Source organism: Budorcas taxicolor, chromosome 11 (assembly GCF_023091745.1).
Source record: "Budorcas taxicolor isolate Tak-1 chromosome 11, Takin1.1, whole genome shotgun sequence".
NCBI classification, from domain to species: Eukaryota; Metazoa; Chordata; class Mammalia; order Artiodactyla; family Bovidae; genus Budorcas; species Budorcas taxicolor.
The window spans coordinates 27,830,017-27,857,609 of NC_068920.1; the positions used below are offsets into that span (position 1 = coordinate 27,830,017).

A 27,593-nucleotide genomic window follows, 5' to 3' on the forward strand; every position below is an offset into this window, starting at 1 on the left:
CTGTAAAATGTTCACTTGCTTTGAGCTCTCCTCTCTTACATAGTGAGAGGCACAGAAATTCATCTTTACTTAAAAAAATTTTTTTAATGTTAACATGAAAAATCGCAGTGATATATGTGTTAAAAAAGACTTGGCTTCCTGTTTAAACACATAAAAATTGATATTTAAGAAGAGTCCTTGAGACTGGTGACAGGCTTTCCACAAATTATCTTTAAAGCATGTTTATTCCTCGGTCACAATATCACAGGAGCATCAGTACACTAAGCCCACAGCCCCCATCAGAAGGGTTGTTATGGAACACTTGGTCCCGCTGGAAGCTCCTCCGTCCACACACCATTGTTCTCCAAAGAGGAACATTTGTTGCCGCTGAGGACTGTCAAGGACATTCAAAAACTCTGAAGGCCACTCCACAGTGAGTTCTACATAAATGGGAACATTTTATCCTTTAATATCATTAGAATATAAAACTTCAACTTTCTGTGAAGAATTTAACCCCTACCCAGCCTCTCTGTCCATGGATTTCTCCAGGCAAGACTACTGGAGTGGGCTGGGATCTTCCCAACTCAGGGATCTAACCTGGGTCTCCTGCATTGCATGCAGTTTCTTCACCAACTGAGCCACTAGGGAAGTCCCTCAGCCTGCATATTTCAGGCTTTTCAGGAAAAAATATACATTTTAGCACATCTTTTAAAAAAGATAACAGCTATTCATGTATATCTGTACCTTGTGTATGTAGAGTTTTCCCGGGCTTTCTGATGCCTTGGAACATTAAGGCATATCATTTAGGACTTAACAGAATCATTTAAAATCATTAGAAACACCTCTTCAAGCAGAGAAGCCCTCACAGATTCAGAATAGAGGAAATGTATAAGAATCTCCAACAATACCATGTGTAGTTAAAATGGTTCAAGGACTCCTCTGATTTCTCCTAACAATGGCCTCTTGAGCTTCCTTCCCCTTTCTGATATCACTCACCTATTACTTTTTAAAAACTGGAGATAAAACAAAAGTTCTGGGCTCCAAATTCCAACACTAAAAATATGGTGGTGGTGTTGTTCAGTGGCTAAGTTGTGTCCGACTCTTTGTGACCCCATGAACTGCAGCATGCCAGGCTTCCCTGGGCATCACTATCTCCCAGAGGAAAATCCCAACTTTTTATTTCCTTATATTTCTTGGGAGGAGGGGTATAGGGAGCTTTTTTTGAAGTATTTTTTTTTCCTGATTACAAAGTTTGTCTGCATAAATATGCTTGGAAAATACTGGAACATATTAAGAATAAAACATTAAGATACACATCCAGAAGCAGATGGTACTTTGCCCCTTGGATCTGCTTTTCTTCAAGCTTCTTCCTCATCCTATGCCCATCCAGTAAGACAAGTTACTTAGCAGCGCCTCCTCTCCCACCCCAAAACCCCACTGCGTTAACATCTTAATGATTAGTACCTACCAGGCGAGAGTTTCTTCTCATATCTTTTAACTGAGTTGTCAGCTTGTCCAGCTCTGTCTGGTGAACCTCCAGATACTCACTGTAAAGATAAGAGAGACGTGATCGTGAACTCCATGAGCACTGAGTGGAATCAGTGCTGATGCTGACCTGAACAGGGGGATTAAGAACCTGAACCTTACTCTGTGGAGTGCAGAGCTGGTGAGGGAAAGGCTCTGCATTTTTCCAAACTCCACATTTTGAAAGCTCTAGCAGTTGCCTCTGATATTATCCAGATAGTCTAAAAGGAGAACCCCATGAGGCTGGCAGTGCAGGAAAGCAAAACCAATGAAGAGGGAGGGGTGAGTACTATGGAGTCAGTCTTGGGTCTGGGCTCATGGAATCCCATCTAAGCTCCACATGACATTGACTGTATGCATCTCTCCACACACTAGGGAAGTTTTATTCTGGACAAACCATTGCTATAATATACTTGGGAAGGTTTTAGAACCCTTCTTTCGCAGTCTCTAGAACAGATATGCCTGTCTACCATTGTTGAAGTGAAATCCAATGCTGAGTTAAATATAAATATATTACTTTTTCAGATCTCTTTCAACGTTTGGCTATGATGGAAACCAGACAGAGTTCTTGTCTTTCGGACTCATTTAAGCTTTCCTCAATTATGGTGCAATCATGCTACAGAAATAGACATTCTAAAATTATCTTAGGAGACTAGCTTTTCTGACCCTCCTGAGGATTTTAGAAAGGAACAAGGTTTCAATGTATCATTAGGTTTGATGTTCTTACTCAAGTCCATTTTTCAAAGCCCTGTAGACCTCTTCCACCCTTTTAGGCTGAGGCTCTTTGGGAGGGCTGCTGTTTTTGTGTCCTAAATTGTGCATTTTCTTCAGTTTGGCCTGAGGCTTCTTGAGAGCGGAGGAATTTTCAATGAAGGAGTTACATCTATGGAAAGAGAAAAGAAAAGCTGAAATGGCTTCAATTTCTGGCAGCCAAAGTGATCTGATCAAAGAAAAGCCTTTTAATCAGATTGTGTTTGCATTAGTGTCTTTTGGGGTAGGCAACATTCCCTTGCATATTAGTAGATCTGAGCCATCCTACATTTTGTTTTGTGGTATTAGATTTAACTGCTGAAATCTGGAAGTCTGGCTGGGCAGTGGCTACCCAGAGTCAAAGGCTGGCTGTAGGTAATGTACACTCTGAATGAAAGCATGTCACATCACTGAATCCTCATGGGAAGCCAAGGACACACACTTCTAGGTAGAAATAATGAACAGGCAGAAGGATATAATCCAGCTAAAAAAATATGTTCACTATGTGACATCAGGTGTATCCATCTACTGAATTTGACTGGGGGGCTTCCCTGGTGGCTCATTGGTAAAGACTCTCCCTGCCAATGCAGGAGACATGGGTTCGATCCCTGATCCAGGAAGATCCTGCATGCTGAGGAGCAACTAAGCCCATACTCCATGCCTTGAGCCCATGCTCCACAACAAGAGAAGCCACTGCAATGAAACGCCTGAGCACGGCAACTAGAGATCAGCCCCTGCTACTGCAACTAGAGAAAGCACACCAGCAGAGTCAGCACAGCCAAACGGAAATAAATAAAATCATAAAAAGAAGGCAAATTCAACTGAGATGTGAATGCATACATCTTAAATGAGGGTCAGAGCATGACAAAGGAATAATTCTATAGGCAAGCACACCTTATTTTATTATAATTCAAAGATACTGTATTTTTTCACAAATTGAAGACGTGCAGCAGTCCTGTGTTGTTAGATGTTGGTTAGCATTTTTACCAATAAAGTATTTAATTATGGTAAGTCCTTTTTTTTTTTTTTTTAGACATAATGCTATTATACAGTTAATAGACTACAGTGTAGTATAAATGTAACCTTTATATGCACTGGAAAGCCAAAAAATTTACGTGACCTGCTTTATTATGATATTTGCTTTACTGCGGTGGTCTGGATTCAAACCTGCAGTATATCTGAGGATAGATTTTTTTAAGTTTTATTGATTATTTATTTATTTATTGACTGCACTGTGAGGCTTGCAGGATCTTAGTTCCTTGATGAGGGATCGAACCCAGGTCTCGGCAGTGAAAGCACTGAGTCCTAACCATTGGACCACCAGGGAATCCCCTTAAGCTTTATTTTATGGAATAAATTTTGTTTCGGTATAACATGAAACTCAAAATCTCTATTAGTGGCAGGGAGGCAGCCTATAGTGGTAAGATGGACACATGGTAACTTAACCCCAAACTACTGATCTGATTAGGAAGCTAAGAGGCCAGACTACTCACTGACCCAGCTGTCAAGTGGAAAGCCATGACCTCTGAGTGTGGCAGGTGGGCACCTTCCAGGCTAATTCTTAGTTACCTCCCTCTGCCATCACTGTGTGTACCCAAGGGGACAATGTATGTCAGAACACATAAACCCCCTAAGAATGCAAGACCTTTATCACGTCAGACAACCTGAGGACCAACTTTATTCCATGTTACTTATTTCACTACCTGTCTTCTCTTTCTTGAGTTCCCCTAGGTTCTGTTTTAGATGAGAGGAGATACTGGGGAAAGTGAAGAATAACTTTCCCAAGCCTGTGTCTGAATGACAGACATCTGCTCCTCAGAGTCAGTCTGCAGAGGCAGTCACTGCATAACTTCATACCAAAAATAATCCCCCAATTACAAATACAATGCAAATCCCCCAAATACAATGGAAATGTGCTTCAAAAAGGGGTATGGGGTGATTTCAAACTTTATTATAAAGCTACAGTAATCAAAACAGTCTGGCACCGGTCAGACTGTGACCAGTGAATAGAGATCAATGAATACAATGAATACAGTAGAGATCAATGAATTGATCTGGAAATAGATCAATGAATAGAGAACCCAGAAATAAACCCTCCTATATATGGTCAATTAATTTATGACAGAGGAGTCAAGCATATACAATGGGGGAAAGACAGTCTCTTTAATAAACGGTACTAGAGAAACTGGACAGCTACATGCAAAAGAACGAAACCGGACCCTCTCTTACACCATATACAAAAGTGAACTCAAAATGGATTAAAGACTTAAATGTAAGACCTGAAACCATAAAACTCCTAAAATAAAACATAGGCAGTAAACTTCTTGGCTGTGACTTTTCGAATAAAACACCAAAAGCAAAAGCAAGCAAAGCAAAAATATACAAGGAAAACTACATCAAACTAAAAAAACGAAAAGCTTCTACAAAGCAAAGGAAACCATCAACAAAATAAAAGGAATACTATTCACCCATAAACAACAATGAAATCTTGCCATTTGTGACAACATAGAAGGACCTTGAGGGCATCAATACGTAAGGAAGTAAGTCAGATCAATGTACAATCTAAAAGAAAAAAAAAACAACCAAGTTTGTAGATATAGAGAACCAACTGGTGGCTGTCAGAGGCAGGGATTGAAGGGTAGGTAAGAGAAATGGGCCAAGGGGGTCAAAAGGCGAAAAGGAAAAAAAGAACAATTTAAATTGGCAGGAAAAGACTACCATAGATGGTGCTGAAATGGGTATATAAAGAACCTTTACTATTCTGTAAGAAAATATGTAAATGTACACCCTCAAAATGGGTAATGGATGTAAATGAACTGGTTATTCCCAAAGTATAGACAAAAGACAAGTAAACCTATGAAAACACATTTAACCTCAATTAAGAATGATCTAAAAGACTGAGAAAGATTTTTAGAAAATGCTCAGTATCGGCAGACGTGTGGATAAAGGCAAATCTGTTGTTACTGGTTAGAGGATAAATGGGCTCAAACGTTTGGAGGCACTTTAGCAACAGGTATCAAAAGATCTGAAAAACATGGGGCGGGGGTGGAGCGGGGGTAGGGAGAGCTACGCACACATATTGCTAGCTTGTCCTAAATCTTCAGCCATCTCCTTTGCAGGAGCAATTCTTAAATGATAGAAATTTGGGGAACATTACATCTTTTTCATGAAAGAGATTAAAACAGCACAGGTGTGTGTTTTGACCGGGCCACATGGACGCGGACCTTGTTCAGAGCATCAGGGTGCGCATCCCTCTCAAGCTGTGTCCCAAGAGAGAACCATCATGACTTGCCTGGATCGCCGCTCCTGAAGGCCACTGAACCCCGCAAAGGACTGGCTCCTGATGATCCCATTGGGCCCTCCAGGCGAGAAGGACTGGGATCCTACCAACATGATTTCTGGGAGTCTGGCTGGTAGTCCTGTAAGACAATGGAAAGATTAAGGCAAATAACAGGCAGGTTCAAACAGAAAACATGCTAAGCCTGTCAACGATAATAGGAGGTGACATGGGGTAAGGTGTCATCACTGTTAGATGCTTGTAAGACTTCTTTCCTATGACATTTCTTTTTAACCCAAAGGGTTCAGATCTTAGGTAAAGAAACACACAAAGACATAAATAAATATAAATTAGACACCATTATCAGTTACTTTAGGGTTCCTTCAGGGACTTTTTTTTTAAACAAGGTTCAACCGTACCTTCCAAATCATGGAAACGTTGTAATGTTTCCCTCCATTTAGAACAGCAATAACATCAGCAGAAGCACACAAATAGGCCAAGTCAAGTTTCAGACAGGCTCTGTGTCACATTCAAAGCACGGCTCAGTCTTAGGGTGGAATTCTACACTTGGAAGTCACAAGGCAAAAAACACTAGGTTTCCTGAGAGATGAACTTACTTAAACTTGTTCTCCCTTTTTCTACACTTAAGTATATTTTGAAAGATGAGATCATGCTGCTATTGTGGCAGTGAGAAAAAAAGACGCGCACACGGAGTGCTCACAAGAGCAGTGATAATCGAGGTTATGATAAGAACCCATGAGAAGAGGCAAGGAAGGTAAAGGGGAAAATATAGCAGAAAGCACACGCCGCATTTCAGTCACCAGCTCGCCTTTTGTAAAGACTCGGCACCGCTGACCAAGATGCGTTGTCAAAACACAACTTCAGGTGCTTCCCTGATGGGCCAGTGGCTAAGACTCAGAGCTCCCAATGCAGGGGGCCCAGGTTCGATTTCTGGTCAGGGAACTAGATCCCACGTGATGCAGCTAAGCATCTCAATGCCGTAGCTGAAGATCCCGCATTTCGCAGTGAAGATCAAAGATCCCATGTACCCCAATTGAGACCCAGCGCAGCTAAATAAATAAGAGAAATAAATGTTTAACAAAAAGACAAAACTTAAGCGGGACAGAAGCCTAAGATTAGTTTCCCCAAAGGACTGCCCTAGAACAGTTAGGTAATTCTATTCCTTTTATATCAAGAAGAGTCAAAGCACATACCATTGTTTTAGCAGGTAACCTCAGTCCAGAGAGGGGGACGGGCCAGCAGGAGAAAGGAGACACAGCCCCTCTCCAGGCTAAAGACTTCCAAAGTGGGCAGACACCAACAGCATCAATAGCTGCCCTTAAAAAACCTAGCAAACAAGCAAGCAAAGCTGAAAAACAGCAGCAGAATGCTCCTGTGGTCCACCTAAACGTGATAGAAAAGCCAATATCACTGAGACCGGCTCAGAGCTCTTGGAAGCAGCTCAGTCATGGGCGGAGGTCTGAATGAGTTGCTTCCCCAGAGACAAAAGAACAAACAGCCCCTTCCCCAGGAGGCTGCAGGCTCCTGAACCCCCTCCTCTGCAGCCACCGAGGAGAAAGCAGCTCTGGGCTGCATGCATTCCTGCATGCACACTGGCGCTGACTCACTTGGCAAGAGGCTTTGCAGTCAGCAACAGGTTGCTCTTTGATCTGGGTGGGACAGGCATCCCATCCATTCCAGCTAGGGATGGGGGCAGGGAAGCTGAAATTCGGGAGCATTCTCCAGAATTTTAAAAGCGATGATGTAGAAGTATGCACATTCAGTAATATTAATATCTAACGCATGAATGGCAGGACAAAATGTAGTGCAAATAGACTCTTTCTGATTGCCTCTCCTCACCCCAACATTCAAAACTAACCACGATTTACACATAAATCCTTAATAAGGTCCTCCTCCTAAGTGTTCTTTGTTGCTTACTAAGAAGTCTGTCCAATTTTCATTAAAAACACCTTCTTAGGTTCATAAAGCAGGCCTGTGCTATCTTTGCATCACATGTAAACATAGCAAATATCAAGAAACTATAATAAATATCAAGAAAAAGTTCCAGAAAATTTAATAAATATCAGGAAAACATGTTCTTTTTGTACTCAATAATTTTGTTATATAAAACATACCTTAAAGTCTCAATTTGGCAAATTTAGTCAGTTTCATATCTCATTTTTTTCAATTATTGTCCAATAGGTCTGTTGCATCCTGGCAAGCTTTGGTCATGGGAAAAAGACTTAAAAGTGTGTGAAATATTTTAACTGTGTTATTGTTTTGACTTCCTAGAGATTACATTTTTAAACAAAAAAGATTTTTTTCTCGTACCCGCTGGATCAGTAATTGCATGGACTCCTAGGCATTCTGATATAAATGATATGGACCTGAGTATTGGGATTTTGAAAAGGACCGCAGGTGGTTCTGATGCTCAGCCAAGAAAAGAAAAAAAGGATGATGCTGAATTGGTTGAAATTTTCAAACTCAACCAAAACAATTTGCTACAATTTCTCAAATATCCAACTTTTTAAAAAGAGTCTTAAGCCTCTCTTTGGAAAGTTTAAGTGTTAAATGAATTAAACATTAGAGTTGGATAGTGAAATAATTTTTTCCCTTCCTTTTTTTCAGTACCAGGTAAGAAAGCTGCCGCTTCTTCTTTAAAGAAAGGCTTTATTGCTTTGCCAGGTAAAGGGAGACACACCAGCCTTCTGCCTCTAAAAACTATGTGTCTCCAGGCACACTTCTTGAGAACAAAAATGTCTGTCTTGGATTCTGAGTTTGTAAATTGCTTCGGGATGTCCTCAGACGCTTTTCATTACAGTTACTTGTTGAATGGATGCCTGCTGGGAACAGGAAGAGGGGTAAGCAGTTTTGTGAATGTTCTGTTTTGCCTATCTGGTCTGCGAAATTATCATTATCTATCAGAGAAGAATTTGGCTGATAGCTGGCTTAGGCTGAGATCCCTATCCTGCCACCAGCTCCCCTAGAGGCTGACTCACTGCCTAAGGAGAGTCATAAAATAAGTTTGAGGGCTTCTGCACAAAGTTAGGCTCTTGAGAAAAAGGAGTAGGTTGAGAAAGGGAAGAGCTGGAGGGATGATGGGTAACGGTGGGCAAAGCACCCCCCTGCCCATACCCCTAACCCGGAAGTGGGGGTGGCTACTTGGCTACTAGTCTTCCAGCAGCCTCAGCCATTCCCCAGTGGCTAGATTCTCTGTAACTCTATCATCTTTTTGATGACACCACTCCCACCTCCTGGAGCCTTAAGTTCTCAAGCTGCTCACTGGCTTCCTAGACTCACAGACCTGCTTTCTTCCAGCAAAACTATCCCTAAAGCTACGTACTCATTTGCAGGCTTTAAGGATTCGAAACTGGTTCCTTGTCATTTGCATTTTACTAGCAGATGCTTCTTTGAAGCAATGCCTTCCCCTAAAGAAAGGACTGATGTACTAATATCAATAGAATTGCATTATCACTGCTGACAGCGGTATAAAGTGATACCCAAAGCTTGGAAGACAACTGGTAGTATCTTCTACTTAATGTGTAAAACACATTTATCCTTCAATATGTCACATCTACTCTTTGCTATCTCCTGTGTAGAAATACTCAACTTCACAAAAAGTTATATACGGGGAAGTTAATGACAGTCAACTATGTAATAGGAGAAAAGTGGAAATGATATAAATATTAATCATTATAGGAATGATTGATACATTATGGCATAACCTGAGCAGTTATAACAATATGCCCACACAGAAAGACCCCCCTACCTCAGAACAAATTGCAGAACAAGTTAGAGTATGATACCAGGAATGTTGAAAACAAAATATAAAATTATGTACATGAATCAAAAAGTTCTGGAAGTATACATAGACAGTCCATGGAGAGGTGGGATTGAGTGGCAGTCAGAAACATTTTAATTTTCCTATATTGTTTAAATTTTTGTAAAGGAAATGGATTTATGTATGATTGATATGATGCCGAATACTTTTTTGAAACTGCAGAAATTTAGAGTCATCTAGAGTTGGGACTTGGAGAAGGCAACGGCACCCCACTCCAGTACTCTTGCCTGGAAAATCCCATAGACAGAAGAGCCTGGAAGGCTGCAGTCCATGGGGTCGCTGAGGGTCGGACACGACTGAGTGACTTCACTTTCACTTTTCACTTTCATGCATTGGAGAAGGAAATGGTAAGCCACTCCAGTGTTCTTGCCTGGAGAATCCCAGGGACGGGGGGAGCCTGGTGGGCTGCCATCTATGGGGTCGCACAGAGTCGGACACGACTGAAGCGACTTAGCAGCAGCAGCAGCAGCAGAGTTGGAACTACAGAGGAGAGAGATCTCACATACAAGAACATATAAGACAACTTTGATGGGTAACAGCTCTATTTACACAGTTTGTTGTTTATATCTGTAAGTCCTGCAAAGGAGAAATATGATTTTTGAGAAATAAGGTATTAGGTTTCATAAATTCTGATTACACCCTAATAATTCAGATTCCTCAATGAAGTTTCCATGATGAGCTTTGAATTATAGACCAACTTCTTTATTTTCATCTGAAGGACTTCTAGAGATGGGACTGGACTCCTGGTAAGAGGTACTATACCCAGTACATATTGCTAAGACTCACCAAATACCATGCCTAATAAGCAAGAAATTCCACATAAAATAACACTCTTCTTGGGCTGCTGCTACTTGAAACTTTCCAGCTTTCTAGCTCTAGAAACTAGACATGTTTCTAGTTCTCAAGTTACTGACTTCTCACCTGGTCTTTCTGAAAATGCCAGCAGAACTAATATTCATTTATGTGCATTAAATGAAAGGTCTCGAACCTTAGGCAAACAGTGAAGCTGCTACGGTTTGTTCCTTACTTTGCTTTGTCCCAGGCAGCCCAGGCGGTTACACCATGTGGCCACCCCTGCCCCACAATTCCCATAATCCCTGGGAAGCATCGACTCTTTCTGAAGGAATCCCAAGCACTTTGACTAAGAGTTGAATGAACCCTACCATTCGGAGCTGAGCCTCCTAGCACAGAAGACAGAAAGCCACAACTGTTTCTCTTCTCGACTTTTTATACAGTGAAAACTGCTGCCTTCTCCCTGGCTATGCAGTGCTAAGATCCAAGTGAACACACAACAGAGTCTTTTGACATAAAATGAGTACAGGATTTCACGTGTTCTGATATGACACAGTGATATAAGTAGACTGGGCCTTGGTGGGTGTGATGAGCCACCATGTGACCTGAAGTTCCTAGTTTGTTTAAATTAGAAGGTAGCTTATCAAATCACCAGGCAATTTGGGAAGAGCACTGAGTCTGGAGATGGCAGGGTCTGGGGAGGGTGGATGTGAGGCAGATAAAAAAGATCAAGGGATCAAGAGGTTGCCCCTTCACCCCACTAGATTTCTTGCCTTGTTTGGACCAAAAATAAAAGGTCCAATACGAGCACAGTTCAGAGGGGGGACTAGCCAGTGCCCTGGAGAACTCAAAGATAACCTGATTCTTAAGAATAAATGAATGAATGACAGAGGTCAACCTTGGAGAGTTGCTTGGAGGACGGGCAACGAAGGGCATCCATCACAGAGCAGGGCTCTGCAGCAGATCCTAACACGCAGCTCCTGACAGTGCTTCCGGTAGAAATAGCAAAAACGGAAGAAAAATGCTTTGAAAGTTCAGTCCAGGTGACAGTTCCATTTCCCCTTACATTTTTATAAACTGGTATTCTGGTTTATACTTTCTGGTGAATTTGATTAGCCTGAATTAGCAAGCCTCTCTCCCCAAATGTGAACAATTCCTTTTGGAGACTCTCAAGTTTAGGTAAGGCAGGGTGAGCTCTTTTCATCACCTCTCAGGCACGAATCTCCAAATGAATGAGTTCACAGTAGACGTGTTAGAAGCATTGATTAACCATAATTGGACAAAGCAACCAGTCAGTAGAAGGAATGTTACTAAGTATACTGAGACTCATGAAAGGAAATAGGAATCCTTAGGTTATTTTTAGTTTTTCCAAGCATAAAAGCACTCTGCTGCATTAGGATAATACAGAGAAGTAAGAAGAAGTTAGGGCAGGGATGGGGAGTAAAGAACCATATAGTTTCTATCCACCCAAAGACAACCACCAGTAAAATTTTGGTGCATACAATTTTCTTCAACTCAATAATTTTGAGCACAGTACATACTAAATAGTGTATGCTGCTTTTTCTATCATATTCTTTTTTTTAAGAACTATATTTATGGTTTATAATTGGCTTTTCTCTTCAACTACCTATAAGAAGGTACTTAGGAGCTTCCCTGTGGCTCAGACAGTAAAGAATCTGCCTACAGTGCAGGAAATCTGAGTTCAATCCCTGGGCTGGGAAGATCCCCTGGAGAAGGAAATGACACCCACTCCAGTACTCTTGACTGGAGAATCCCATGGACAGAGGAGCCTGATGGGCCATAATTCATGGGGTTACAAAGAATCGGACGTGACTGAGTGACTAACACACACTACCTCGACCCACACTCCAGGTGCTCCTTTGGATGCTAAAAGGGATCCATTCAGTCTGCATCACGCTGCTGCTGTTTAGTCGCTACGTTGTGTCCAACTCTTTGTGACTACATGGACTGTAGAATATCCAGCCAAGCTCCTCTGTCCACGGGATTTCCCAGGCAAGAATACTGGAGTGGGTTGTCATTGCCTTCTCCAGCAGATCTTCTCCACCGAGGGGTTGAACCTGTGTCTCCTGCATTGGCAACCAGATTCTTTACCACTGAGCCCCCAAGGAAAATCCAGTCTCTATGACAGATGCCTTTTATTTTTGATTTTAAGATATGGTCAAAGGCAAAGTGTATCCTTGCAAGAATGGTTTCCCTATGGGAAAGGAAGGGGCAGATTAGCATTTGTACATGCTGGAGATGCAGGACATCAAGTATTATGAAATTTAAAAAACAGCCACACAACAGCTGGACATCACTCTCTTCACCCTGCAAAAGTAAAGGTTGTTATAATCTGTTTCCCTTCTTTTTCATTTAGCTGAATTCTCCAATATACAACACAAACAGGTAATTCTGGAAGATCCCCACTACTGACAGAAAATATAAGAGACATCTGTGATTTCAGAACAAAGAATTTCTTCTCACTGAAGCATTTCTCATGGGGGGAGAATGTCAACTTAGAAATCAATAGTGGCATAGCTAAAAGCTATACCGTCTCCACCTTAGACTGAGACTAATCTTCTGTGATAAGGCAAGAGCCAGCAGGTCAGCTGGCAGGTTGCTGGGGTGACATGCAGGCAAAAGTAGACAATTCTACAATTAACTTGAGTGTTGGCTTGGTGCCAGGGATGGGAACAGGCAAAGGATCATGAGACAACTTTGTGTGGGTATATGTGTGTGGAAGTGTTAAAAAAACTGCTGTGATGATTGCTGGACAATGTATACATTTCCTGAAACTCAAACTATATACTTAAGATGAATTCAATTTATGATACGTAATTATACATCAATAAAGATGTTGGAAAATCTCTATCAGTTTCCAGAAAAAGTCATCATTCCTTCTGCAAGAGGAAATGCCAAGGAATCAGGACCTGAAAAGGAAAAGCTCAATTAATAAGGAGCCACCTGAGAGCTGAATATTTTCATGTTTTGATCCTTTTCCCTGTAGGCACCACATAAGACGCAGCACACTGGCCCCACTGTGCTTCCTGACTCATTTCATCATGCCCAGGTTGTGTTCCTCCACTCCCCGCTCCTAACAATGCCATCCTGTTTATGCTCCCCCACATACTGGTCAAGAGCAAAAGTATAATTCAGCTGTCTGAAAGAGGCATGTGGGCCAGATGTGAATAGCCTGCTATGCTAAATGATTATTTAAGATGAATCCTAAAAATAGGTGTCTGTGTATTATATGGTTGCAAGGTACCTATTACAGAACAGTTGACTAATCTTAACAAAAAAAAGTGGATATATTTAAGTCATTGGCTTTTTTCTGTAGTGTTCTGTCTTAAAATAAATCAAGGCAAGGCTAATATTTGCTTCTCAGTTGTCAGCTTCTGTTTACTAACCAAGTGATAAATACATGCGTGAGATATTACACTGATGAACTGAGACAAGTGACGTGCATGGATGAAGAACCTTATAGAACAACTTTGATGTCAACTTTGATCCCTTGGTTAAGGTGCTGGATGCCTGGAAAGTTTCTATTTTTGCCTTTGTAACTGGTAAGTGGTTGGTAAGGAGGTACTTTGAGGCTATGCAAATATCTTGTTTCTTTAACCTAGAAGTTTTAGCAACCATTGATGATTTTTTCCCAAATCAATTATCATTATGATGGTGGCAAAATGGTATGCTTTGAACTCAGTCATTGTTTTGTACTGTAAGAGCTTTCTTGAATCCTTTTATTTGTTTTTATTTACTGTCAGGTCTGTTGGGATGGACTCATGGATTCTGATTTTATTCAGTGGGTTTGGTCCATTACTACTGTTTGATGCAAAAGTCAACTGTTTCTGGAAGCATTTTCTGAGCAAATCAACCAGCTCAACCAGAGGAATCTTGCCGTGTGAACCACAAAATTTCCAGTATTTTTGGTTGCACTTCTATCTTATCTATTTATTTATTGTTTTCAAAGTTTGGTGTTTATTTAACTGATTTTTTCAATTACTTTTTATTGGAGTGTACTTGAATTGATTTATAGTTGATTTACAATGTTATATTTCAGGTATGTAGCAAAGTGAATCAATTATACATATATACGTTTACATATATATGTAATATATCCACTCTTTTTTAGATTCTATTCCCATGTAGGTCATTTCAAAGTATTGAGTTCAGTTTTCTGTGCTATACAGTAGGTTCTTATTAGTTATCTATTTTATATATCAGTTCAGTTCAGTCGCTCAGTTGTGTCCGACTCTTTGTGATCCCATGGACCATAGCACGCCAGGCCTCTCTGTCCATCACCAACTCTTGGAGTTTACCCAAACTCCTGTTCATTGAGTTGGTGATGCCATCCAACCATCTCATCCTCTGTCGTCCCCTTCTCCTCCTGCCATCAATCTTTCCCAGCATAAGGGTCTTTTCAAATGAGTCAGCTCTTCACATTACGTGGCCAAAGTATTGGAGTTTCAGCTTCAACATCAGTCCTTCCAAAGAACACTCAGGACTGATCTCCTTTAGGATGGACTGGTTGGATCTCCTTGCAGTCCAAGGGACTCTCAAGAGTCTTCTCCAACACCACAGTTCAAAAGTATCAATTCTTCGGCACTCAGCTTTCTTTATAGTCCAACTCTCACATCCATACATCATGACTACTGGAAAAACCATATTCTTGACTAGACGGACATTTGTTGGCAAAGTAATGTCTCTGCTTTTTAATATGCTGTCTAGGTTGGTCGTAACCTTTATGTCTAGGTTCTAGGCTGGTCATAATTTTATATATAGCACTGTGTGTATGTCAATTCTAATCTCCCAATTTATCCCTCCCTCTCTTTCCCCCTTGGTAATCATAAGTTTGTTTTGCACATCTGTGACTCTATTTCTGACAAAACTTCCAATTATTGATGGGAATTAACATACTTAGGGACTTGGTGTTTTATAACTATTTCCCTGAATGTTTCACCTCTTTTAACAAGCTACAAACTTCTTGAGCATAGGTACCATCTATCTGTACCAACTTCTTTGATGCTCAGGGTAGGATAGAAAAGCATTGTCTCTGGAGCCAGGTAATCCAGGTTTCACTCAAGTTCTCTCTGAGCTCCAATTTTTCTTGTCAATAAAATGAGGATAATAAGACCTAAGTTACCAAAGCTGTTGCAAGAAGAAAATGAGGTAACATATGTAAAAATCTTAGTGTGGAATAATGGTTTCTTTTCTACTATCAATGTCTAGAATGAGCCCTTAAAAGGTATATCTGACTTTTATCCATCAAATAAAATGCACTAATCATAAAACCATACATACTTTTTAGGGAAAGAGATAGTATTAGTAGCTTGGTTGTGTTCAACTCTTTGCAGCCCCATGGAGTGTTGCCTGCCGGGCTCCTCTGCCCATGAAATTCTCCAGGCAAGACTACTGGAGTGGGTTGCCATTCCCTTCTCCAGGGGATCTTTCTGACTCAGGGATCGAACCTGGGTCTCTTGCACTGCAGGCAGTTTCTTTACTGACTGAGCTACCAGGGAAGCCGAAAGAGATATATAGAAATAAAGAAATTTGATATTACTGCTCCTCTCTTTATTTCTCTTTTATTCCCCCCTCTAACCAATGATAGCAGAGCACTGTGAAGCTATTTTCAGCGTCTTGCAGAACCATTTGAAGAGTAAAGAAGAAACGTTAATTGCATGTCTACTCACTGGAACAGTCAGTTGTAAGAACTTCTATATAATTGACACCATTTCAGCCTGAGGAAAATGAAAACCCCCTCTTCTTCCATTCTGGTGGATTAAATAAATGCAGAGAGGAGCAGCTGGCCTCACGATAATTAGAAGAGAAATGATTCAGGACCTAAAACTTGCTTAAATGTCAAGGGGGGTTGAATGGATTTTGACTAATGTTGTCATAACTCATTTTAAAATGCAAAGTCGAAAACACTTAGAGACCCTCATTTGGTGCAAAGTAGACATCAAAACAGGACCAACTGTTTCCTGGTTCAAAGGAAAAAACATTTTGTGCTTAAATGAAGCTTGAAGCTATTAGCAATAATAAGTCAATTTACTAATTTAAAAAAACACACAAAACAGTAAAAACCATGCACATCAAAAGGGGAAATTTCTTGGAAACACTGTCCTCATAGACAGCTTGGCTGATCCTGCTGAGAAAAAAGTCCACCCACCACAAACCCTCATTATTTGATCATCAGATTCAAAAACAACGCTCCAGTATGAAGGAAATGGCCCCATGCCTGTTGTTACCAGCTCCTCTAGGCTTTCCTTGCATGTAGCCTGTTTACCCCTAGAGCTTGGCAACTCATTTCTAGCTAATGGTGATTATTGCTTCTTTACTTCAAAATACACCAAACCGGTACTAACATCTTCTGCTGTTATTTGATTTTACTAAAATTACCATTTTTTTTACAGTTTTTTTAAAATTGGCTTTACTTTTTAAAGCAGTTTTAGGCTCAGAGCAAAATTGAGCAGAAGGTACAGAAATTTCCTATATACTCCCTGCCCCTAAATATGCACAGTCTCCCCTACTATCAACCCCCACCAGAGTGGTACACTTGCTACAGTCAATGAACCCACATTGTCACATCACCATCATCCAAAGTCTGTAATTTTCATTAGGATTCACTCTTGGTCTTCTACATACTATGAGTTTGGGAATATGTGTAATGACTTGTCCACCATTAGAGCATAGGGAAGCAAAATTTCCCATCTCTGAATGTGTCTATTTTGCATGTGGATTAATTTAAGCTGATTATCTTGAGAAATGGAAGACTCAAGAAGTTTGAAATTACAATTTTTTGTACTTTATTTTTAGAGCAGTTTTACTTTGTATTTATTATTTATTTTTTGGCATGTGGAACTTCCTGGACCAAGGATTGAACCTGTACCCCATGCAGAGGAAGCTTGGAGTCTTAAGTCACTAAACCACTGGAGAAATCTCTAAATCACCATTTTTTTTTTTTTTGTAAGCTCATAGTTTTTATTATTTTCACTAGAATGGAGCTACATCTTTGGCCACCTTAAAGAGAAAAAGCCCTTTGGTTCTAGAAGATTGTCCCCAACAGTGTGCTGGGAAGCATAAGCATGCACCATGCATGGTTCCTTTGCCTAGCATGTGTGTCTAAAACACATTTGTTCATGGGCATGAGAGTCAGGTAGAATATGGAACTGAACCTTATAATTAAGCTATATGATTTAGCTCATCTCAGAGAAAGGAGATGAATTATCTTAAAGCTTTTTAGATAAGGCTTACACAATGAAACAAATATATTTTTCTTATGATCAATTAATTTATTTCTGGCCATCAGAGCAATTAAGTGGAATTATCGGAGGGTTGACTGACAATTTTATGTGATGGCACGCATGCATGCTTAGCTGCTAAGTAGCGTCTGACTCTATGATCCCACGAATTGCAGCACACCAGGCTCCTCCATCCAAGGATTCTTGCAGACAAGAATACTGGAGTTGGTTGCTATTTCCTCCTCCAGGGGATCTTCCTGACACAGGGATTGAAGCTGTGTCTCCTGCGTTGGCAGGTTGATTCTTTACCATTGAGTCACCTTACAGCTAAAGACCTCAACTCAATTATGGTAATGCCATAGGATCACAGCTTTCGTTTGCACTAGGAGGTGACAGTTAAGCCTTGCTTAGGTAAAGCAATGGACTCAAAGCCAAGGCAGTCTTTTCAAACTCAAGTTACATTCGTCATTTTATTTCTGTTGTTATGACAACACTTTTAAAAGCAGTACTTCAAATGCTTAGCATTCAGGCATCTTATTATAGACTTCAATATAATACACAAAGGTATGAAACACAGCTCGTAGCGGTTTTGAAGGAGTCGAGATGCACAGTTAGAACACCTGGATACCTTCTCAGCTTTGGCCCCTGAAGCTCCTTCACTTGGCTTTTTTATGTAAAAAAATAGTGAAGGCTCATCCAGAGGAGGGAAGATGAAAGAATTTACGTGGGAAGATATGCATTATTATTCACAGTCTCTATTCTGATACTCTTGATTACAGCCTGCGTCATGGCTTTTTTAGAAGTCTGTAAGTGATGGTGTGTTCTGATCAACTTCAAGAGCCTATTGTTAGCTATTGGAGTGATTCGTTTATATAACTGTAGCTCTATAGAAAAAGTTCTCATAACATAGATTTATTACGAAAATTAATAATCTATAAACGGAGAGTGGTATTTAGCATGAATCTGTAACAGGAAGCAATGATCGGTTGTGTCTGCACTACAGTCCAGTAAAAGCAGAGAAATGTTTGTTAAACCTTATGTTTTAATCTTTTAAATTGAAGCACAGGTGATTTACAATCTGTTAGTTTCAGGTGTACACCAAAATGATTCAGTTATATTCTTTTTTTCCGATTGTTATCCATTATAGGTTATTACAGGATAAATGAAAATAGTTCCCTGTGTTGTACAGCAAGTCCTTATTGCTTATCTATTTTACATGTAATAGAAAAATACAGAATGCTTCACAAAGTTGCACGTGATCCTTGCACAGGGGCCGTGCTCATCTTCTCACTCTTGTTCCAATTTTAGTATACTTGCTGCTGAAGTGAGCACCATTTTTTTTAAAGCAACATACAAAGAAAAAGATGTTTTTACCAAGGAAATGAGTCAGTTGAATGTTGGCACTTTCCGATCATTACGTGTTGGGTTGGCAAAAAAGTTCCCTAAGATCGTATGGAAAAAACCCGAACAAATTTTTTGGCCAACCCGATATTAATAGGGAGAATTTTATCTCTATTGTTAATTCTCCCTGCCTTGGAGTACATTTTTTCTGATAATGTGACCTTGGTCTCCCTAAACCTGTGGTGTTCTGTCTGAAGTCATGTGAATTATTACTGAACAAAGTAGAGGTGAAAAAAGGAGGATGCAAATGATAACATTTCAGAAGAAGCCAGTGTCAGAGAGTTACTCTGTGGTTCCACTAGAATAAGGCTGTGTTTGAAAGTGCCATCACATGCCAGCAGTTTCAAAGCTGCGTGGTTTCCCAGAGGCCCGCACACATGTTCTCTGCATGGTAATTTTAGCAAATTAAACTACTATAAAGGGAATAGTGGGTTCATTACTGGTCCTTGCTCCTGCATACCAAGAAGGTGGTCATATGAACAACATCTGCTGAGTTATTTTTGGTTGCCAAAACCAAATAATTTATAACCAGAATGCAAAGCAGTTAGGTATAGCTATGTGCAAATGCCTAGATTATCAACAAAGCAGAATTATGTTCCTTTTTATGATACATTAAGAGGGTAAAATCATTTCTTACTGTTCTTTGCTCCAACCAGAGGATTTGAAGCTGTAAAAAACAGGAATGAAGCAAAAAGTCCATTTAATCCTTAAAGTACAATTTAGTTGCAAAGAAAGAACAAATGCTTATGGATCCCACACTGGACCCATCAACATATGGCAGACTCCCAACAGCAAAGACAAAAGAATACATTGCAGGCCTATTTGTACACATGTGAAATGCCGAATTACTTGGATTCTGAGCCCAAAGGCACTGTCAGGATACTTCCCCTCACGGAGGCCCACGTAACTCCAAAAAATCACACGACACTCCCAGTCAGCTAGCAAGTTAATCTCCACTCGTAGCTGTCTGTAATTCTTTGCCCATTCATGTCCTTAGCCAACCCACCTAGAGGGGAGTCAGATCCCTTTTTCAAAAGCAGGAAAAAGAAGGGTTGGAAGACTTTCCCCAAGACAACCTGTCTCCCCCACCACACCATTCCATCACCTGATTTACCAGTTTCAACCCTAGTCTAGGCCCTTCCCTCTGAATTTACTCCATCCACTGGTCACATTAGAATTGTTCAAAGGGCTATTTTTTATTTTCTGGGACTCAAATCTCACTCTGAAATGCTTGGTCTTCTCTTGGCTCTGGTTTTTAAATTATGTCTCTAGTTCATTAGCAAGAAAATGGTTTTCATTTATTTTCTTGGGTCCTACCCACTGTCTCCATGCACCCTGTCCCTCTGGCCAGTCTGGGAGAAATAAAGTAGGTTAAGATCTTCACAGGGCTTCAGACTCCCTGCTGAGTAAATCATTTATTCATGGGAAAAAAGGAGGAGAAAGGACAAGATACTCAAGAAATATACTGTTGGGAGTCTGCCATATGTTGAAGGGTCCAGTGTGGGATCCATAAGCATTTGTTCTTTCTTGGCAACCAAACAGTACTTTAAGGGTTAAATGGACTTTTTGCTTGAGTATCTTGTCCTTTCTCCTCCATACATCTAGATGCAATGTGTAGACCTTGTCCTGATTGTGATGACAAACCTACCGAAAACAAGTCATTTTTGAGATATTTGGGACATTTTAACACGGATTAGACTTCAGATCATACTAAGGAAATATTGTTCATTTTGCTAGGTGTGAAATGGAATTAGGATCATGCAGAAATATGTCTACACTTTTGAGATGCCCACGGAAGTTTGTAGGAGTGAAATGACATATAGTTTAGATTTGCTTTAAGATGTTTTAACAACAATAACGGGGATATATGAAGCAAATATGGAAAATTCTTGACAATCATTGCACTGGGTGATGGGTTTTTAGGAATATGTTTTTCCATCTGCTTTATTTATGTGCACATTTGAACATTTTAATGCGTCTACTGCTCCAGCATTGATACAAGAAAGCAATCCCGAATAGTGAATGGGTGTCAGGGCCCACATCTAGCATGAAGCAGTCAAGTATTGCGTCAGAAACTACTTCTTGGCCTTTAGCCCCTTTATGGAACACTTCAGAACACAGGGAATGTAAGAATGGGGGATGTAGCATGAAAGCAATACATGATGATCTCTGTCCTCCTTGAATCTCAGGGCAGATAAAGAGGAAGTCAGAGAGAAGGGAAATTTGTCTATTTTCTCTAGAAGGAGAAGGAGATTTGGTTTAGCCTGTTTGCTTGGTGGGCTGACCCAATCCCACTTCAAAGCAAACAAGAAGCCTATAATTTGACCACACTGGAGGTCAAATTAACTGGCTTTAATAAGTTCCAGACCCACCTAACTTTCCACTCCTCCTGGACCAACATCTGTGTAAACACAGAAACCCCAAACTAGGACCACCTCTCTTGGCCATGGAGCAGGTCAACAGGGAACAGAGCTGTGGGATCACGGGAGCCTCAGATTTTGCCTCTGTCCTCTGGCTGGTTCGGAGAAGCGTGTGGGAATAGTCTGAGGCTTTCACCATGGACAGGGCCACAGAAGGGTCTGAGGTGTCAGGACTTGAACAAGTGCAGGCTCTGAGCAAACTGGCAGTGCTGAGCCTGGGAGCATTAGTCATGCAAAAATGAAAAGATGAAATAATCTCTGCATAGGCAAGTTCAGTTTTCCAGTCAATTGACGGAGGCCTTCTCCACCACAGAGGTAGATATAGTGGCTCAGATGGTAAAGAATCTGCCTGCAATGCAGGAGACCCGGGTTTGATCCCCGAATTGGGAAGATCCCTAGGAGAAGGGAATGGCAACCAACTTCAGTATTTGTGCCTAGAGGATTCCACTGACAGAGGAGCCTGGTGGGCTACAGTCCATGGGTCGCAAAGAGTCGGACATGACTGAGCGACTCACACTTTCATTTTCTCCACCATATAGGGCTTCTAAAGAATTTAGTACTGATGCCAAAGTTAAAAGAACTTAGAACAGGTGACCCTTTGGGGAATAAAAATAAAGAGAATGGTGCATCTTTTGGTGGCCACACAGCTGTTTGAATCTCTACTATCATCTAGTGAGGAGATTCATAACATTTCAAATCCGTGGGTCGGTCCTTTCCAAACGCTTTGACATCTCTACTCTGAGAACAGCCATGCAGATAAGGTAAGGCAACTGTCCTGATTCCCATTGCACAGGCAAGGAGACCAATCTATAGACAACTGTACTAATAAGACTGTTGGCAGAACTAGCTCTAGCATCAGTTTCTGCCCATCTCTCCTTTCCTTTAGCTGAGAAAGCAGAACTCCTCCTCCAGTTTTCTTTGCCTTCTTATTCTTTAAATTTGGCCGTGACACGAGCCTCGCAGGATTTTAGTTCCCCAGCCCTCAGCAATGAAAGCTTGGAGTCCTAACCACCAGACCACCAGGGAATTCCCTTTTTTGCCTGTTTCTTAACATGACTTTCCATCAACTTGGAGAGAAGGGTCACTAGTACTCAGAACGCCCTGTGACCTCACAGACATCATTAACTAGCACTGATCAGGTGCTCAGAGAGTTCAAGAACAATTGACCTTTGTTTCACTGTTTCTTATTTTTTTATTTTCTTATTCCATAACCATTCCCTATGAGCTTCTTCGGTGGTTCAGTGGATAAAGAACCCACCTGCCAACGCAGGAGATGCACGAGACTCAGGTTCAATCCCTGGATTGGGAGGATCTCCTGGAGAAGGGCATGGCAACCCACTCCAGTATTCTTGCCTGGAAAATTTCATAGGCAGAGAAGCCCGGCGGGCTACAGTCCAGGGGGTCATAAAGAATCACACACAGCTGAGTGGCTGAGCACTCATGAATTCACTCACTCAACCATTTGCCACAATGAGATGCTCATTATAACACAGTATAACAATAATAACAGCATTTTAGAGTCAACAAATACAAGTGGGTAATCCTTGCTTATACAGGAGTAACAAATTCATGACTAAATCCAGAAAGTCATGTTCACTGTTAGAAACTGAGTTACTGGGCTTTTTTGAAGACATTTACCACATTAAAATAAATATGTAACCTATATTTTGGCCTCTGCACCTTCCTATGGATATAACTATCAATAACCTCTAGAAAGAACATAATACAGTTTAGAGAGTCTCAAACCTGGCTGCATATTAGAATTACCTGGAGAGCTTTTTAATAATGTGATTGTCTGAGCCTCATCCCCAGTGGTTTCAATTTAATTGATTTGGGTAGAGCCTTGCCAAAGATACATAAAATCTTCCCAGGGTTTCATTTTTTTTTTCTCTGCACACCGTATGCTGTAATCTTGATCACATCTACCTCCTATTCTTTCAATGCACAAAAAATTGAGTGATTAATGTTCTTTAGTTGCTTGATTCCAACTCCGATACAAAAAAAATATTTGGAAAAGGCATTGCCAGTTTTCACCAGAAACACAGGACAAAACTGCCTCACTTCTCTAATGGCAAAAAAGGAATGGCTTTGGGTATCCTAGGGTTTAAAAGAAAAACTGTCCACTGTGTGAAGATGCAAAAGTAACTCCCTATCAGGACTGGAACTCATGGTCATCTAATCTTCTGTTTCCCAACTGTGATGATAAAATATAGGCCTTCCGTGTCAGGGCTGCGGAGACCAAAGAATTCAGCCTGCCTGGCAGAAACACTTTATATTGTGCAGCCTTGATGAGTTGCCTGACCTCTCCAGACCATAATTACCTCATCTGTAAAAGTGGGAAAAGAAACAAACTCCCAGTTTGCTGTGAAAATTAAAAACGCGAATGAATTCAAGTGCTTAGAACAGTGAAGAGCAGGCGCTATTCTGATTGTTACCGTGATGAGGATGTATTACCAAGTTGTCTCCAGTTTAATGAGGTCTAGATGACAACATCCTGTGCATCTCCCAGAGAAAACTGGGAGGCTGATTTCATGAATTTTATACTTTACCTAGGAGCTCATTTATAAGTACTGTACATTCTCAAGTCTCTTGAAAGTTGAATCAGCTGAGCTAGGCTTCAATGAGAGACTATAATACCTGCAGAGGTGGTGGAAAAAAAGTTGACTCCCCCTAAATAAAAAAAATGCAGTCGGTATTAAATACAGCACAAGATCCTAGGATACTTTACCACCAAGCGGGCGTCTGTAAGAGTTGATTTTCTACAGTATGATTTGTGAGCTTTTCAGTGGACGCCCTCCAGACAACCAGCTGCTCTGAACATTTTTCTCTTCTGAAGGATGTCATTCACATTGTGTTTCTCAAACCTCATTTCAAGACTTTGCAATTGAAAGCACAGAGAACGTTAAATGTGGGTGTTGAGTACAATCCAATGGGATGGGCAGAATTTGGAATGTGACCTGGGCAATGTCTTTTAAAAAAATGACATGCATTCATGTAAGAATGTATTTTGATCCCTAGGAGGGACAAAATTTTTCTCTGCACCAAAAATATATCATTCGGCAGTATGGGTTTATTGTTTCTGAGTCGGCAGTGCGGGTGTTTCAGCCCCAAGAGCAGATGCCCTCCAACTGTTCAGCCTGGGGTATGAGGGTGAAGAGAAAAGGGGGGCAACAGCATGGACAGGTGGCTGGACACAGCCAGTGACTGCACCCCCTACCCTTCTGCTGCCTTCCAGAGCTGGATTTCAGGCCATGCTGTGTGTCACAATTAATGTTCTCAGCAGGGAAGGGCAGTATCAAATTTATCAGTTATGTTTCTGTTAGGACTTTACTGAGTCAAGGAAAATGGTTTAGGTGGGAGCATTAGTCTTAGTAAATGAGAGTACACTTAAACTTAACATATGCATATATAGGTTACATATTTCCTGAGAGTCAACTCAGAGATGATGTCATGCTATCATAGCTCTAATTTAAAGAGGGTCTTAGGTGAGACAGAATCTTAGAGATTGCTGCAGTCAGTGTGTTTGTAAGCAACAGAGAGAAGCAGCAAGTAGGAACAGTGAAGCAGCAGGATCCAGAAGCTCAAACACATACGTTCACATATAGACACCTCAAGTTTACGGTGTGTGGCTAGACCATCATTCTGCAGTCACACAGTTGGTGTGAATATCCTCTTTGGAACAACAACCTCTGCTTAGTTTCCTCGTCCCTAAACATTTACATCATTAAGTTATTGTGATCATTAAGGGAAATCAAGCCTGTAAAGTATATTCCACAGAGTATGTACTCAGTAAAACAGATGTCTGCTACCAACACCACCACCATCATCACCGTCATCATTATCATCAAGGTCAAGGATAAAAAGACATACGGCCTCACCTAAACAATGAACGTTTCATGTTTTTATGCTCTGCTTCATTTTGCTAATCAAGTTGGTCTTGCTAAAACCCAAGATCTCAAGTGCTGAAATCTGCTGCTGTAATAAGATTATCGTGAAGGTGCAACTCAATTGTCTCAGCTGGGCTCCCCTGTGAGGGCGTGTGGGGAAGGGAGCAGTCATCCTCAACCTTCTGTTAACCTTGTCTGAAGACAAAAATCTGATCACGGCATGTAACTTGACCTTAGAAAAGTCGAATCTTTTTTGTCCCCCCAAAGAGAGCAACTGAAGGCTGAAAATACATATTTCTTTTTCTCTTCATGGAGTTTACTTTGATTGTTCCTTTTGTATCTTTAGGAGAATGTGATGGAGGGATTAGAGAATAAGAGTGAAGGTCAACGTGCAGTGTTGACTTCTGAACTTCACTGCAGTGCTCTGGTTTAATGAGCTCAATTTCACCTCGTCTAAGCTCCCACATAAGACATTTCTTTTACAATTCATTGCTGGGGTAATCTGCCCTTCAAGGAATTGCTCCAAGTCCATCTTTCTGATAGTAGTAACTTTAGTGATAACCTAGTATATACTTGTTTTGGTCTGGCTACAGGGAAGTTCAGAGCAAAACTTGCTGCTCAATCATAGCATAAACATTCATTCTTTAAAGTTAGGATATTGATTTTTCTGAGTTCCTCCTTTTGATACTTATTCTCTTTTTAATTGTATGATATTATAACCTGCCTCAAGTTTTTGAAAAGTTACAAAGAATAATTTTTTTTAATAAACTTTAACCAAATCTAGTCAAAGCTATGATTTTTCCAGCCATCATATATGGATGTAAGAGCTGGACCATAAAAAAGGCTGAGCACTGAAGAACTGATACTTTCGAATTGTGGTGCTGGAGGAGACCCTTTAGAGTCCCTTGGCCTGCAAGGAGATCAAACTAGTCAATCCTAAAGGAGATCAGTCCTGACTGTTCACTGGAAGGACCGATGCTGAAGTTGAAGCTCCAGGACTTTGGCCACCTGATGTGCAGAACCGATTCATTGGAAAAGACCCTGATGCTGGGAAAGGTTGAAGGCAAATGGCGAAGGGAGCAGCAGAGGGTCAGATGGTTAGATGGCATCACTGACTCAATGGACATGAATTTGCGCAAACTCTGGGAGATAGTGAAGGACAGGGGAGCCTGGTGAGCTGCAGTCCATAGGGTCTCAAAGAGTCGGACGTGGCTTAATGACTGAACAACATCAACAAAAACCGAATCTTATTTTTCTCCCAATTACCACAGATGAATTCAAAGAGGCTTTAACAGCTCTTGCTTGCTTTAACCTATTGCTTGGCAAAAGTCATGAGCATATTTCCATCTCTGTCCACTCACTGTCCCATAACTTGTTCCAGCTGCTTGTTTCAGTTTTAGTTTTTGGAAGACATTAGATCTCAGAGGTTCTGGACAATGTGGGAACTAGCAATCATTATTATAAATCCCCTATAACTCTTGATAAACAAAATAATCATCACTCCCATTGAATTATTCCCATGAAGGAAATTTTACTCAGGCTAACACAGGGCACATGAAGATAATTTCTCTTGCACTGATTTAAAAAATGAGTACTTCTGGAAAAGATTATACAGGAGTTAAGACAGTGAAGCAAAGCTTTTGTTCTGAAAATTATATTCAAATGTAGTCAGTCCAAATCTGAGAACTCTATTTGTGATGCAAATCAAAGGCAAAAAATACTTCTGTTTAACAAACCAATGCAATTTTTCATATCACACACTGGTTACCACTTTAAGTCTTCTCTGAGAACAGAGGGATAGAAGGGTGAAACATGCATGGATTAACCAGATCTGACACCATTCATTTCCTTCAACTGCAGGTAATTACCCTGCATAATTCTCCTATGCATAAATTAAACTGTATGAATTAACAACGATCTTGTTTTCCTACATTCAGTAATTGAGACAAAATCGATCAAGAGACACTCTACATGTGGGTATGGATTAGACAATGGTCCTTCTAAAAGAGAAGGAATGACTCCTTTTTTCTCTCAAGTTGGGCTTCCCAGGTGGCTCAGCAGGAAAGAATCCACCTGCCAAGCAGGAGAAGTGGGTTCAATCCCTGGGTCGGGAAGGTCCCCTGAAGAAGGAAATGACAAGCCACTCCAGTATTCTTGCCTGGAAAATTCCATTGACAAAGGAGCCTGGTGGGCTACAGTCCATGGGATCACAAAGATTCGGACACAAGTTAGCGATAGAACAACAAAATTGCTGTTTCTCCATTTCCCTCCCCTTTTGTGGGATTTTCAGACCTCTGAGGCATTGTAAGGAACAAAGTTGGTAACGGGGAGGGGCTTATCACTGACACTGTCATTTATCAGAATGGGTCATTTACCCAGTAGAAAAATGTCTGTTTCCTCATGATCAGGTACTTCTCAGTGCAGACACAATGCCCACTTAGCGGGACTCATGAATCTTTTGGATGCATAATGTGGGAAGAC

The 27,593-nt window shown here is 40.8% G+C and overlaps 1 protein-coding gene and 1 non-coding gene across 2 annotated transcripts in view; both read right to left on the bottom strand.

Moving 5' to 3' along the window:
* Window positions 1-27,593, bottom strand: part of RIPOR2 (RHO family interacting cell polarization regulator 2) — a 214,327-nt gene that overhangs the window by 43,406 nt on the left and 143,328 nt on the right. Inside the window, exons 2-4 of the mRNA XM_052649090.1 lie at window positions 5,546-5,672; window positions 2,231-2,386; window positions 1,448-1,526 (exon numbers count right to left, since the gene is read on the bottom strand). Coding sequence (XP_052505050.1) covers window positions 1,448-1,526; window positions 2,231-2,386; window positions 5,546-5,646 — 336 coding nt within the window. The 5' untranslated portion in view covers window positions 5,647-5,672. The remainder of the gene's footprint in view (window positions 1-1,447; window positions 1,527-2,230; window positions 2,387-5,545; window positions 5,673-27,593) is intronic.
* Window positions 18,630-18,736, bottom strand: LOC128057042 (U6 spliceosomal RNA). The gene has a single exon (XR_008200235.1). It is a non-coding gene; the product is annotated as a U6 spliceosomal RNA (small nuclear RNA).